At 52.0% G+C, this 14,452-nt stretch overlaps 1 protein-coding gene across 2 annotated transcripts; it reads left to right on the top strand.

Annotated features, from left to right (window-relative positions):
- The first annotated feature begins 5,315 nt into the window (after nucleotides 1-5,315).
- On the top strand, nucleotides 5,316-11,879 carry LTBR (lymphotoxin beta receptor). Of its 2 annotated transcripts, none has more exons than XM_008144818.3 (10): nucleotides 5,316-5,592; nucleotides 5,718-5,814; nucleotides 6,073-6,198; nucleotides 6,279-6,431; nucleotides 6,776-6,872; nucleotides 7,019-7,110; nucleotides 9,398-9,505; nucleotides 9,829-9,854; nucleotides 10,412-10,640; nucleotides 10,973-11,879. In XM_008144818.3, exons 1-10 carry the CDS (start codon nucleotides 5,500-5,502, stop codon nucleotides 11,212-11,214), a joined length of 1,263 nt encoding a protein of 420 aa, XP_008143040.1. In that variant the 5' UTR covers nucleotides 5,316-5,499; the 3' UTR covers nucleotides 11,215-11,879. The 2 variants fall into 2 exon arrangements, with proteins under 2 accessions (XP_008143040.1, XP_028006138.1); XM_028150337.2 differs by having other exon boundaries at nucleotides 5,592-5,612.
- Nucleotides 11,880-14,452: the final 2,573 nt, after the last annotated feature.

Raw genomic sequence — 14,452 nt, 5'->3', positions numbered from 1 at the left:
AAATAGTTTTCATCTCAAGGGCTCTGGGAGGAGAACTGCAAGGGCCGGGTCTGGGCTGAGCGGGAGTGCGGTGTCCCTGCAGCTGCCTGCCAGGGACAGGGTGGCAGCTCAGAGACCGCAGCAGCCTGGATCTGGAACTGGCCAGAGCAAGCTTGTTGTTAGGAGAAAAACAGAAATCTGAAACCTGAACTTTTGTCATAGCTCCATTTTAATTATTATCTTTCAAAGTGCAGAAATACCCAAATACATTTCTTGTGGCAATACAATTTTCCAATAATACATAAGTGGACAGAACAATGAAAGCTTCTCTTTGGCCCATTCCTTTCCCACCCCTCAGCCAAGAGGAGCCAATGTAATTGATGTATCCATCTCTATCTTTTTGTGCCTGTATAGACTTGCATGTATTTTTTAAAACTTATCTTTATTGTTGAAAGTATTACAGATGCCCCACTTTTTCCCCCATTGACCCCCTCTACAATACACAATTTCCCCCATTGACCCCCTCTACCATGCACTTATATATTCTGAGTTCCATTTTTTGCCTTTAAACTCTGTGTGTGGTCCTAGTTGGTTTGGCTCAGCAGATAGAGTATTGGCCATGTGGACTGAAAGGTCCTGGGTTCGATTCCCAGTCAGGGCACATGCCTGGGTTGTGGGCTCAATCCCCAGTAGAGGCCGTGCAGGAGGCAGCTGATCCATGATTCTCTCATCATTGACGTTTCTCTCTTTTTCTCTCTTTCTCCCTCTGCCTTCCTCTCTGAAATCAATATTGTGTGTGTGTGTGTGTGTGTGTGTGTGCGCGTGCGCGCGCGCACACACGCACGTGCATGCGTGCGTGTACTTTGTATGTGACTTTGAAAATGACACTTGACCTCTCTGAAAAACAAAATGGCAGGAGCGGATGGATAAGGCAGCCCAGACGGTTGCAAAGGCCCTTCCCAGCTGACTCTGCAACTAGCTGCTTGCTTCACACATGAGGGAACTGAAAAGCCCAGAGAAGCAAAGCAACTTGCCCACAGTCACCCAGGGGTTTCAGTGGGGCCAGATTGAGAGCTGAGCCTCCCCTCTCCAAGCTCAGTGCCACTCCCCTAACTTCCAGAGAAGCCGAGTCCTGTTCTGTGGGGACCTGGGGCCTTGCAGACTTTGTCTTGGAAGCTACCCCAGCCTCTCTCAGAGCTCCAGCCCTTCCCTTCCTGCAGGGCTGCCTCCCCGCACCCAACACCAGCCATACTCTAACCCTGTGGTGTGACCATGAAATGTGCACAGGCTACAGGGAGAGAAGTGAAACAAGAGGGTCTATAGTGGGATGAGGGTTATGAGTTCAAAGGGTCTTCCTGCCTCTTGCTCTCTGGGGAACAGGAGACTATAGAGGTAACCACTTTCTCCACCACACTTCAGACAGAGCCTTCTTTAAAACACGATCGCAGCACTTACATCCGCATACTGTTAGCATCCTGGTGTGTGCGTTAGTGCATCTACATTTGCGTGGGTCCTATGATGAGTTCTCTGGAGTCAGGCACCAGGCGTATTCATCTTGGTGGCCCTACTTGCTGACCCACTGTGCAAAAGACACCAGAATTAGCATCTGGGGTAAGGCCCCAGGTTCGTTTTTGACGGAGAGTGACATATATGACAAAGCATCCCCACGACATCTTAATTTCCTCTGGTAACCCATTCATTGGTGGTCTATTAACTTATCTACACTTTATTCACTTTTTCCATTTCAGCTTGTATCCTTTCTAGGGTAAAAATGTGTCACTCGTTGAAATGCAACTCTTTAGTTTTAAAACTTAGAGATAATTAGCCTCTACAACAGTGGCCACCCCAGTGTGGGGAAAAGTGGTCCTTTTATCTGCACTTATATAGCGTGAATTTCTCTTTAATCTAAAATGATGCCCCAGAAGATCCCTTCCAGCCACTCCTAGTCCAGTCACCTGGAAGGATGCGTAGAAGTTCACCATTACAAGTTTATTCCTTTGGGTGAAGGCGGGAATTTTCAACCTTGGCCCTATTGACATTTAGACAATTCATTATCGTGGGAAGTATTGTCCTGTGCACTATAGGATGCTTAGCAGCATCCCTGGCCTCTACCTACTAGATACCATAGTACCCCCTGAATTGTGACACTCAACCCCTCCAGATGTTGCCAGATGTCTTCTGGGGGGCAAAGTCACCCTAGTTGAGATGACTGGGCTAAGGGATTGTCCCCAGTGTAAATGGAAATGCTCTAGAGAAGGAAACGCTCATCAATTACACATTTCTCAGTGTTTATCAGACCCTTTCCAGGGGTCTGAATTAATTCTTGCCAGCCCCGTTTTGGACTCTTCATGGGCATGTGGGAAGAAGATTCACTCAGCAATCTCCTCCCAAGAAGGCTTGGGAGAAGTGCCCCACCCACCCACCCACATTCTGGGGGTCTATGGGGCACTTAGTCTGAGGCTGGTGTTGCCCAGTGGAAACCAGTCACACTTCAAGGAAGCTGGTGAAGAGCATGAAAGAGAAGAAGCAGAGACAATGCCCTGGTCACAAAGAATCCATGGATTCCTCGCTCCTGTGAGTCTCCCTTCATCCTCTTGAAGAAGGTTGGGTAGGCATAAAAACCATGTATTGATAAGATTTGTCAATCATGGTCTAGCCGGGGAAACAGGAAACATTCTAATCTTTCAAACAAAGGAAATTTAACACAGGGAACTGGTACACGGCTGATGGAGGAGCCAACAGGAGACAGTGAGGCAACCTAGAAAACAGCAAAGCAGGAAGCAGCTATCATCTCTAGGGCTGGAAAGACAACAGGGTAATGTCACATTATAGACCCAGAAGCCTCCAGAGCTATTTGCCAGGAACTAAATAGTAGGGGCTGCCTGGTAGGACATGGGATTATGGAAGAAGAGAAGGAAGAAACACAGCCAACTGCAGGTGATGTTAGAAAGCAAATGTGGGGTGAGGGTGGTAGAGAAACAGCCTGGCTTCTTCTCTCTTCCCACCCACCTGTCCTCCACCTACCTGTCTTCCTATTGGCTGATCCTATCCAGCAGCCAGAGGGAAAAGGAGTCTGGGAAATGTAGTTCCCAGTAGTGATACAGCTCAGAACTGGGGAAGGGTGGAGAACAGATCTGCAAGGAAACCAGCCATTGACTAGCACAAATAAAAGAGCCTCAGAGAGGTGAAGTGAAGAGGCCAGGATTAAAGTTCATCTCTTAGGGCTCTTTCTTTAGGATGCAGAGAGTCATGGCAGGCTGAAGTGAGAGCATGAGATTGGCAGCAGAAAGAAGGATGAAGTTCAGCCAGCTGGGCTTGAAAAGCATCTGAGATAGTGCCTCCTGTGAAGCAGGGAGCTTTGACTAGAAAGGGCATGCAGGAAACATTCTGGGGAGATATGTTAGTGCGGCCGGCTAAGGGGATATAGAAAAGTGTAGGTCTTTGATCTGCATACATAAGAAAAAGAATTGCTGTCTTTTAGAGTAAAATTCTGAAGTAATTTCAAACAAAATGACACCTATGTCTGGGATTTGCTTCAAAATAATTAAGGGGAGATTAGATGAGTGGGGGAGAATTATATGGAAGAATAAGACTGGCCCTGAGTTGAAGCTGGGAGTTCACAATGCTATTTTTCTCTCCTTTTGTATATGTATATTTATGTGTGAATTTCCACAATAAAAAGTAAAATGAAAAAAGAATCTAAGGCCACACTACACACATACACTTTTGCACACTTAAGAGCTCAGTGATAAGCCTGGTCCAGGCCCTCAATTCCCTTGACCTGGAAATAACTGCACCCTGAGCAGTGCATGCTGTTCTGGCATTTCTTCCCTCTCCAGGAGGCCTTGCACTATTGTACAAATGCAGCAGAGTGCGGGCCCTAGGCCTGCGCCAGGAGAGGAGAGTGAAGTGTCTAAGTTCAGGCAAACCCTTCATCCTGTGAGTCCTCCTCCCCCGGCCCCCTCACCCTGTGTGAACCCTCCTCCCCAAGCGCACTCCTGCACCAGCACTTCTCAGGTCCATCCCCTAGAGCCTGTCCAGCCAGTCAGACCAACCAGGGTAAGGATGAGCCCTGAACTGGGCTCTCCAGGGTGGAGGGCGGGGACAGTGCCCAGGTGACCTATCTCAAGAGAGGAAGTCAGCCCCTCACAGGAAGGGCGGCAGTCTGCGTCACAAGGAGGCGGTGTGGTTGCTAGAATGAGCTGGGACCCAGAAATCGGTAGTCCTGGACTCTAGGACTGGCTATGTGACATGTACTGGACACGTGGGATGTACTGGACACGTGGGAGGTCAGACTAAACACTGGGAACCCAGACGTAAAGATCCCGTCCAGGCCATTGCAGGGCTCGCAGTAAGCCCGTAAGCGGTAAGCCAGGTCACAGCGAGCAGCCTGAGTGGAGCTGTGCAGCTTGGAGTGGGCGTGCTGCCCAGAGCCCGGGGAACCTCAAGGACAGGTGGGACTTAGCCAGGAGCACAGAAGCTTGGAGACCAGGAAGCCTGACATAGGGGGAGGGGGACAGGCTACTGCAAGTCACTCCAGGGGCACTGTTCATGGTGAGAAAGAAAAGGGACAGCACCGGACTAAGCCCTGCCGGAGTCCTGGTCTCTTCCACCTGAGCCTCAGTCTCTTCATCCTTTAGGTGAGGGGGCTGGACTGGGGGCGCCCTCAGCTCCTTCCCGTTCAAAGGGATTCAGAGGCTCCTGCGCTGCCCTGCTCCTGAGGATCTGTCTCCTGTTCTCTCCCTCCTCTGAGGACAGGGGAGCTGGGGCTGCACCCCCTGCAGTGTCTTGTAGGTGACCTGTGCCCATCAATGTGGGGACTGGCTGGATCAGGGGAGGGGAGGACTAGCTAGTTTGTTATTCCTTTGTAATTTATCTTAAAAAGCCACACAACAGGGCAGGAACCCAGGAGTCCAGACAGTCTGCATCCAGGACTTCTGGTTCCCAGATGCTGCGTGTCTGGCTGGCTGTGCAGCGGGCAGTCCCAGGGGCCCTGCACCCTCCGTGTCCGCCAGTCCCAGCACTCCATTTTTCAGATCTGGCACCCGGAACTCCATCTCTTCTGGTCAGCTCTGCCCCAGCCAGCCTCTTGAGGCCCATCTGAGGACTGTCCGCTGGCTCTGCTGCCCCGCTCCCTCCAGCGGGGCCTGCGTCTCCCAGCCGGGCTTCCGAAGAAGGGAGGAGGTCGGTTCCGGCCCCGGCTGCCCTCACGTGCTTTCCCGGCTGCCCCCTCCCGCCCTGCAGCAGGGCAGCCAAGCCTGTTCCTCTTCCCGATTGCGACAGAGGCCTCAGCTCCCAGCGCTCCCTGTCCCCGCCCCGTGGCCGGCTAGCTCCACTCCCACTTCCTGAGCCTGGCGCTGGAGCCCTGGAGGCCAGGCCAGCCCGGCCGCTCTGGCCCCCCGGGGCAGTTCGGCCTGAGTCCTGTCCCAGCCCCGGGCTCCGGAGGCTGCTGTCACCACTGCCCCAAGGGCCAGGCCTCTCACCTTACCCCCAGGCCTCCACCCGGCTGGACTGGCGGCCATGCGCCCGCTGTGGGCCTCCCCCTGCGGCCTGGCCTGGGGGCCACTCGTACTAGGCCTCTGCGGTCTCCTGACAGCATCCCAGCCCCGACTGGTGAGGGAGGGGCCATGCAGGTGGGTGGGTGCTGGCTTGGATACGGGCAGCTCCTTCTCTGGTCTCTCTGCCCTCCCCAGCTGACCCCTGAATAATTCTTCCCCCATATCCGTCTCCCCTTGAAGTTGCCCCCATACCACACGGAGAACCAAACCTGCCGGGACCAGGAAAAGGAATACTACGAACCCAAGCATCAGGCCTGCTGCTCCCGCTGCCCCCCAGGTGAGAGGCACTGGCCAGAGGAAGCCTGGGGCAGGGAGGCGGGTTCCAGGGGGCTCCTGTCCACCTCGCTGCCTCCAAAGGCAGGGAGACACCATCTCCCAGGAAAACGAGCTGGAGCTGGCAGAGACAGTGAGAGACGCTGGCCATCCCTCATAGGCAGGCACCGAGAGGGACAGGCCCAGGGTCACACAGCAGGCGGCAGAAGTAAGGGTGGAACCCTGGTCCCCGGACACTCCTACCGCCCCACTCACATTCCAGGCACTCACGTCTCCGCTGAATGTAGCCGTGACCAGGACACCGTGTGTGCCACGTGCCCTGAAAACTCCTACAACGAGCACTGGAACCATCTGTCCATCTGCCAGCTGTGCCGCCCCTGTGACCAGAGTGAGTGAGGTGCGCCTGGGGGAGGGCCGGGATCCCCTGGAGAGCAGCCCCTCCACCCAGCTGTCTTGTCTCCCCACAAGTCCTGGGCTTCCAGGAGACTGCGCCTTGCACTAGCAAACAGAAAACCCAGTGCCACTGCCAGCCAGGAATGTTCTGCGTCCGTTGGGACCATGAGTGTATACACTGCGAGCCACTCTCCGACTGCCCACCGGGCACTGAAGCTGAGCGCAAAGGTCAGAGGTCACTAAGGGCAGAAGGCAGGGAGGAGGCTGGGTGCTGGTGATCTTGAATGGGGGCAGGAAGCACGGTACCGTGTGCATGGTGAGCCTCCAGGTAGTTCTCTTTGGCATAAAAAGCCTCTGCCTGCAGAGAAATGGAACAGGGACAGGCGCAGGGATCGGGGCTGGGGGGTCGGGGGGGTCCCCTCAGCACTGGGGAAACTCGGCAAGGGTGAGATCAGGAAAGGTACCAGCTACAGAATGGGGTGGGTGGGCAGGGAGGGGCCATCCAGTGGGCGTAAAGGAAGTTTGCAGCTCTTGCCCACTCATCCTCTCTGGCCTTGCCTCTCTCTTGCCAGGTGAGGCTGGGGAGGCTAATCACCACTGTGTGCCCTGTAAGGCAGGGCACTTCCAGAACACCTCCTCCCCGGATGCCAGCTGCCTGCCCCACACCAGGTGAGTGTGCCCATGTTCCTCCCACCCTCCCAGAAGCCCCAGCTGCTGACAACCCCACCGCCGAGCTCAACTCTGTAGGACCCTCCTTGCCACTTGCCACTTGCAGCCGCGTGCCCTCTTGAATCGGGCCTTTCTTTCCTCCACAGGTGTGAGGACCTGGGCCTGGTAGAAGCAGCGCCAGGCACTGCCCAGTCTGACACCAGCTGCAGAAATCCACCAGAAACCCCCGAGATGCCAGGTGAGGGGCCAGGGGTGGGGGTATCTGGGAAAATACCTTAATTCCTCCCATCTGAAAAAAAAAAAAAAAACAGGGAAAAGGTGAATCCTTCTCTCTCAGGATGGGGTCAAGAAGAAAAGTTCCTTAAAGAGAAATTGGAGTGTCCCCGAGCCAGCTTACTTACACACACGCTCATACACACGCACGCGCGCACACACGCACACTTTTTAAGTTACATATTATACATATAATATTAGGCTAAGGCGATGTCACTGTAACTGACATCGCTGTCACCATTTTGTACTTGCCACCATCATATAATCCATTTACGAGATGGAGTGCCTCTTTATTAGATTGCACACTTTCACTGTTAGAGAGGTAATTCCACATTTGACTCTTTTGGGGTTTTTTTTTGGTGGAGTTATTGGTGTCCTAGCCTCATAGACAATTACAGGATATTTCTAATGGCTGGAATCATTATTCATTGGGAAAGAGTTTATTTTATTAGCTTTTTAAAATTAGCAAATATTTATAATCTTAGCTTCCGTTTGCTCAGAGCAAGGGTGTCAGGCACTCTTCAAATACTTAACATTCACTAATCATTTTAATCCTCTTATTGATCCTATCAAGTAGTTCTATTATCCTCCTCACTGACAGGAGGCTCAGATGTTGTGTGACTTGCCCAAGATCACCCATGTGGTAACTGGTGTTATGAAGACCTCTACTCCGATCATTTACTTTTTGATGCATGCACACTATAAAAAATTATAAAATTCAGACACATAGAAATTAATCATCACCTACAGAACCATCACCTAGAATAGCCACTGTTTAACATTTTTTATATATCTTCCCAAACATTTTTCTGTGTATGTCTATACTTATAATTTTTTTCCTAAAAGTGGAGTCATTTGAATATTTTGTAACCTGGCTTTTCATTCAACTATATCATAAATATTTTCCATGTCCTCTTATTAATTTTTAACTGTGTCTCAAATATGATTGGCATTTTAGAGAGTCTAATCCCCTTATTTTATACTAGAGGCCTGGTGCATGAAAATTCATGCACTGGAGGGGGGGTCCCTCATCCCAGCCTGCCCCCTCTCACAGTCCAGGAGCCCTCAGGGGCTGGAGGTGACCCAACTATCAGGGGAAGGCAACACCCCATCACACCTCTGCTGCTGCCACTGCTGGCAGTACAAGCCTCTGCCGGCCCTGGTTACCTGAGCCTCAGGTGGCCCTGGGTGGCTGGGGGGCTAAGGGGACTGGGGGACTCCAGAGGCAGGTGCATGGCAGGGCTGAGGGGACTGGGCAACCACCATCTTGTGGCTGTGGGCACTGTCATCTTTGAGGGCATGACAGTCAGTTAGCATATTCCCTCCTTATTGGCTGTGGGTGCCATCATCTTTGTGATGGCATGAGGGTCAATTAGCATATTCCCTCTTTATTAGATAGGATATGAAAAAAAATTGATGCTCAGAGAGGTGAACTGACTTAAAAAGTCACACAGCTGGGAAGCCACATATTCAAGACTCCAGGTCCCATTTCTTCCCATGCCTCCCTCCTGTACTCCCTTCAGCCACAGATCCAGGTGGACTGGAGAGAGCCACCGCCCAGGTGCAAATGTCCAAGGCTTCCTGACCCTCCCCAGGTGTAGTTGATGGACACCACAGACTCCAGGCAGTGGATGGCAGCACTGAGGCCCATAGAAAGACAGAAGCTATCCACTGCCCACATCGGGTCCTGGGGAACTGAGCACCCAGCCTCCTGTTCCCATTCCCTCCTGGAACCTGCAAGCGGGTGGAGACCTTGCAACCCCTAGTCTCCCAGGCAACCACAGGCAGAATTCAGAAGTGAGGCTCCCCGACTCTCCCACCTCTGTGAACACCCCACAGGTACAGAGGGGCACTCTCAGTTCCTGTGGTGGCCTCTCTGTAAGACGGTCAAGTCCACAGAAACGGGTCTCAGCCCTGTGGCCTGAGTCTGCTTATAGCCCTAAGCCCCGCCCTCCCTGTACTGCCTCTCACCACCACTTCCAGCCCTTGAAAATCAACTGCCTCAGGCCGCTGGGACTGCACCACCCCAAACATCTCCATCTCCGACACTTTCTCCTGGCTATCAGGAGGTCCTCCCAAGTCCAACTGAGTTCCCTTTCTCTGCCGCCCAGGGAAGTGTCTGACTCTAATTCTGCCTGTAGGAACTTATTTTTTGTCTGGGTTGCCCAGAGAATTGAAAAGCTATTCATGAACTTCCTTCCCCTCTGCCCTTCTCCCCCCATCGTGCTGCCTGCTGTCTGCTGTCCTGGCAGGAACTATGCTGATGCTGGCCATCCTGCTGCCCCTGGTCTCCCTGCTGTTCCTCTCCACCATCCTCGCCTGCACCTGGAAGAGCCACCCGTCTCTCTGCAGGAAGCTGGGTAGGAAGGGCTGGATGCAGGCTTCGATGTGGTTGTCAGTCCCCACCTGGATGCGGGAGGGGGTGGGAGGGAATTTTCATCTTCCCCAGTACAACCCTTCCACATGCTCAAGACTCCCCATGCCTGCTCCCAACATAAGTAGACATCATCTCCCTCCAGCCCCTCCCCCGCCCCATTCTGGGCCTAGAGAGAAGGGTCATGATAGCCTGTTCCTTCAGGGACCCCAGGGTGGGCAGTAACCCATCGTGGTGGGGTGTGGAGGGTGAAAGCCTGGGAGTCTGAGGTCTGCCAGAGGACCTACATCCATTTCATTTTCATTGCAGGGTCCCTGCTCAAGAGCCGTCCAGAGGTAATGAGGGAAGCTGAGAAGGCAGCAAGGAGGGGCAGGAAGTGAGAGGGAACAATGTGGGGGTACGCAGGAAAAGAGTGTGCAGGCCTCAACATTCATTCATTCAACGAATAACTTTTGAGCATGCCATGTGCCCAGCACTGTTCTAGGCACATGGATATCGCAGTGAGTGAACAAAGTAACTACCCTCCTGGAGTAACATACCAGTGGAGCAAGAATCAATAAGTACCAGGTCCTGATAACTGACAAATGAAGCAGGATAGGGGAACAGTGAATGACAGTGGTAGAGGATGGGGGTGTATTACCTTAGACAGTAGACAGAGAGCCTCGCTGATGAGCCAATCTTTGAGCAGAGATCTGAAGAAATGAAGGTATCAGGATGCCTGGGGAAATGCTCCAAGAAGCAAGAATGTCAAGTGCAAAGGCCTGTGGCAGGGAGCTTGAGGAAGAGCAGAGGAGGGCCCTGGGCTGCCTAAGCTGGGGTGGGATGTGGGAATTAAAGAAAGATGGGGTCTGAAGCCCACATCATTGGTTGATTCTCTGCTTCTCTCCTGCAGGGAGAAGAATCCAATATTGCTGATGGAAACTGGCAGCCTCCAAGCATCAACCCACATATCCCTGACCTGGTAAAGCCACTTCTGCCCATCCCTGGAGACTTGCCCCTGGCCTCAGCCTGGCCCCCACCACCCCCAGTTGTGGAGCAAGAGGTGCTACAACAGCAGAGTCCTCTGAGCCAGGCCCGGGAGCTGGAAGCTGAGCTCCCAGAGCAAGGCCAGGTGGCCCACGGTGAGCAGGCTGCAGGGAGGGGAGTGTGGGGGTGGGGAAGTGCGATGGGAAGGATGGTGGGCAGGGAGAGAAAGTGCGAGGCAAGACCGAGACTGAGAGCCAGCCAGAATGTCCCAACTAGAGAGAAAGGAAGAGTCTGAAAAACCCAGAAACAGAAATGAATGCAGAGCTCAAGAAACCAATGGCAAATGGGAGTGGGGCCAGAGAGGAAATGGAGAAGGCAGAGGAGTGAGGGCATTCAGGATGTAGGGGCACCAAATGCAGGGGGTACACAGGCCTTCCTTCCCCCACAGTGCCCCTCAGCCCCTCTCACTCTGCTTCCCTTCCCACAGGTACCAATGGCTTTCATGTCACCGGCGGGTCTGTGACTGTCACTGGCAATATCTACATCTACAATGGACCAGTACTGGGGGGAGCACGAGGCCCTGGAGACCCCCCTGCGCCCCCGGAGCCTCCATACCCCATTCCTGAAGAGGGTGCCCCTGGTCCTCCCGGGCTCTCTACACCCTACCAGGAAGATGGCAAAGCTTGGCACCTGGCCGAGACAGAGACACTGGGATGCCAAGACCTCTGACAGGACCAAGGACCCAATCTGTCACCCATGCCTCATGGTGTCTGGAAGAAGCCAGGAGAAGGGAGGCACAAGAGCACCTTCTCCCCGAGGCTGCCCTGCCCACACAGGATTGACAGGGGGCCTGGGTAGGGCCCCTGAGAGGCGAGCCCGAAGGGGCCAGGCCTCAGACACCTCCGAGAGCAGGGCCGGGCACTGGCTGGGTACGGTGCCCGCCACAGGACTCTCACTACTGCCTGAACAGGCCTGAGACTTCATTGCAGATCCCCTGGCCACTGGAGCTGCACCAGCTCAGCTTCAGGCAGACAGAGCACATGATGCCTGCTGCTGCCCACCATGGCGCTCTGCACCCAAAGCATGGCACAGAAGGAAGCCAGCTCCTGTCACTTGCAAGGACATCACTGGGACCTCTGACAGATCCGTGGCACTCATCCCAAGCTCCAGAGGCCCTTTGAGGACCTGCACTTCACATGGACTGAGGTAGACCCTATGTGAAGATGGGGTTACATGGAGCACCACCCCTCTCCTCTGGAGAAGAAAGGGAGTCATTAAAAACTGGGGGGTTGGGTAGGGTTGCTAGGTAAAAGGAGAGTTTCGGAGGGGAAGTAAAATGGCAAGTGTATTTATAAATTGTAACCACATGCAAATAAAGTGGAGATTGAGACCTAGATCATTTATTTTCTGGGGAGTCATATAGAAACACTATTCCCCTGGGCAATGTCAAAGGCAAAGGTCATTAAAATATAATTAAAATATAATCCCACAGAGGTATGTCTATAAGGGACTGGTATATGTAATTCTGTTAATAACAGTATTAGCCAGTGACCACTGACAATGTGCCAGGCAGTGTGGAAATGCTTTGCAGTAATAATTTATGTAATCCTCACAACATCCCCATGAGTTGGATACTACTACTATTCCCACTTAACGCCTGAGGACACCGAGGCACAGAGGGGTTAAGTCACTTGCCCAATGCAACTGCAAATGGCAAAGCTGGGATTTGCACCCAGTTAGCCTGGTTCTAGGGGCCTGGAGTAAAAACTCCACGTACCACACCCTTCCAGAATTGCTTTGCAGGGGTAAAATGGGCTGGTTTTCTCAGGGAACCAGACCTCCTGCATGTTCCACGGGCATGAAGCCTCACCGCCACAATGCAGAGTGAAAACATGTTCTGCAGGGTTGACTGAAGGGGAAAATATGACTTGAGACATAAAATGTGAGAGGCCAGGTTCACATTCTGTTGGTGTCGAGATCTAGGCTGACCTCCTGTCAGTCAGAAGGAGCACTCGTGATTTTTATTTTGTTTATTTCTTTTCGTCTTATTTTTTTGCCTGGAAGAAGTTGAAATCTTCTCAAGCTCTCTTAGTAAATGTTTGGGCCCCCAGAATTTATTTACCGTGCTGCCCGGTAGAGACATCTTAGCTTGAAGGATTGTAAAGGGAACGGCTGCCAGCTGACTGCTCCTTCCATAAAAGGCCACCATCTGGGTCTCATGTTAAGAACTCTGTGGCTGGGGTTCATCAAGATTGGGTGGCTCTAAAACACATACTCCAGGAGCCGTCTGATCCAAGTGAGGGGATGGGTTATTTAAGGTTGACCTCATGAAAGTATTCCATCCATCTTCCTTGGTTGAGAAGTCAACAATGGTGAGCTGTATGGTTAGATAGTTAAATCCTCCTGCTTTGCAGTCCGATACAGCCAGACAACATGAATCCTTAATCATTGTTCCCATGTGTTCAGATAAAAAACAAATCTTATACATTGTCAACAATATAAAAGGAAAAACATTTTTAGAAAGTGGTGCGAAGACAGAGTCCTATGTGACACCATTCAAATTTAAGATTATACCTTCCTATCTTGATCTGCTAGGATTGCTATGACAAAGTACCACAGATTGGGAGGCTTAAACAACAAAAAAATGATTTTCTCACAGTTCTGGAGGCTAGAAGTCCAAGATCAAGGTGTCAGCAGAGTTGGTTTCTTCTGAGGCTTCTCTGCTTGGCTTGCTGATGGCCGTCTTCTCCGTGTATCTTCACAAGGTCTTCCCTCTGTGTGTGCCTGTGTCCTAATCTCCTCCTCTTATAAGGAAACCAGTCATACTGGATTAGGGCCCACACTAATGACCTCACTTAAATTTAATTTTCTCTTTAAAAACCCTATCTCCAAATACAGTCACAGTCTGAGGCACTGAAGGTTAGGCCTTGAACATGTGAATTGTGGGAGACACATAACGCTGCCCATGCTTGCCTTGGAGCACACTGTAGACTGAGGAGCTCCTGTCTAGAATGAAAGCTGAAGACCGCCTCTTGACAGATGCCTTAGAAAGATGGGACCCGATACAATAGTAGTAAACAATGGGATAATTAAGCCTGAATCTAGGTAGCCTCTCATATATTAATTTTGTGAACCCCACTCCATTATCACAGGGAGGAAAAAGCCAATACTGAATCCAAGCAATGTGAACATGGGTACGGGGAGGCCAGTGAGGAGGCCAAGCCAGCAGTCCAGGAGAGAGAGGGATGTAATTGTGTCAAGTGGCAGCAGTGGGACATGTCGGGGCAGACAGGCCTGGGGTAACTAAGAATTTCTTTTTCAGAAGATGGAGTGGTTCACACTGGCAGCTGTCATGGAGTCTTTCTGCAACCTACCCTAGCAACAGAACCCCTTTTCTGTACCAATACAGACATTCCATGATGTCAGGAGGGGAGGCCCTTCCCCTAGTCCCAGGAGCCAGTTAGTCCAGGTGACGCCGTGCCCCTGGGATCGGCCGAGACCAAACCAGAGGGAGTCAGACCTCCATTACCACCATTTGTCCACCATCCAGAGCTGAGGGGTCAGTGCTGACATGTACACATAAGGAACTACTGGACATCGAAATTGGGTCTCAAAAGAACTGTTGGTCCAGGGGGAAGCTCGCTACAGATTGATTCATTTGCCTGTCAGCATAAATATTATTGCTCGTCTCACATTCAGTTCTTATTAGTATATATCTAGTGACATTTGATCTCGTTCATCTAGAGGAAATGATGAACAACATAGACTGAGGAACAAGAACAGAACCAGAAGCAAGGAGGCATCGATCGGACTATCGGGCCTCAGAGGGAGGATACGGGAGGGTAGGGGGAGGGTGGGGGGAGGGGGAGAGTTCAACCAAAGGACCTGTATGCATGCATATAAGCCTATCCAACGGTTAAGTTCAACAGGGGATTGGGGCAGGCGTGGGGAGAGGGGTGGGATGGGA

The sequence above is a fragment of the Eptesicus fuscus genome, chromosome 7 (genome assembly GCF_027574615.1).
Source record: "Eptesicus fuscus isolate TK198812 chromosome 7, DD_ASM_mEF_20220401, whole genome shotgun sequence".
Classification (NCBI taxonomy): domain Eukaryota; kingdom Metazoa; phylum Chordata; class Mammalia; order Chiroptera; family Vespertilionidae; genus Eptesicus; species Eptesicus fuscus.
Note: the sequence above shows the minus strand (reverse complement) of the source record. Positions and strands in the feature narration are given on the sequence as shown.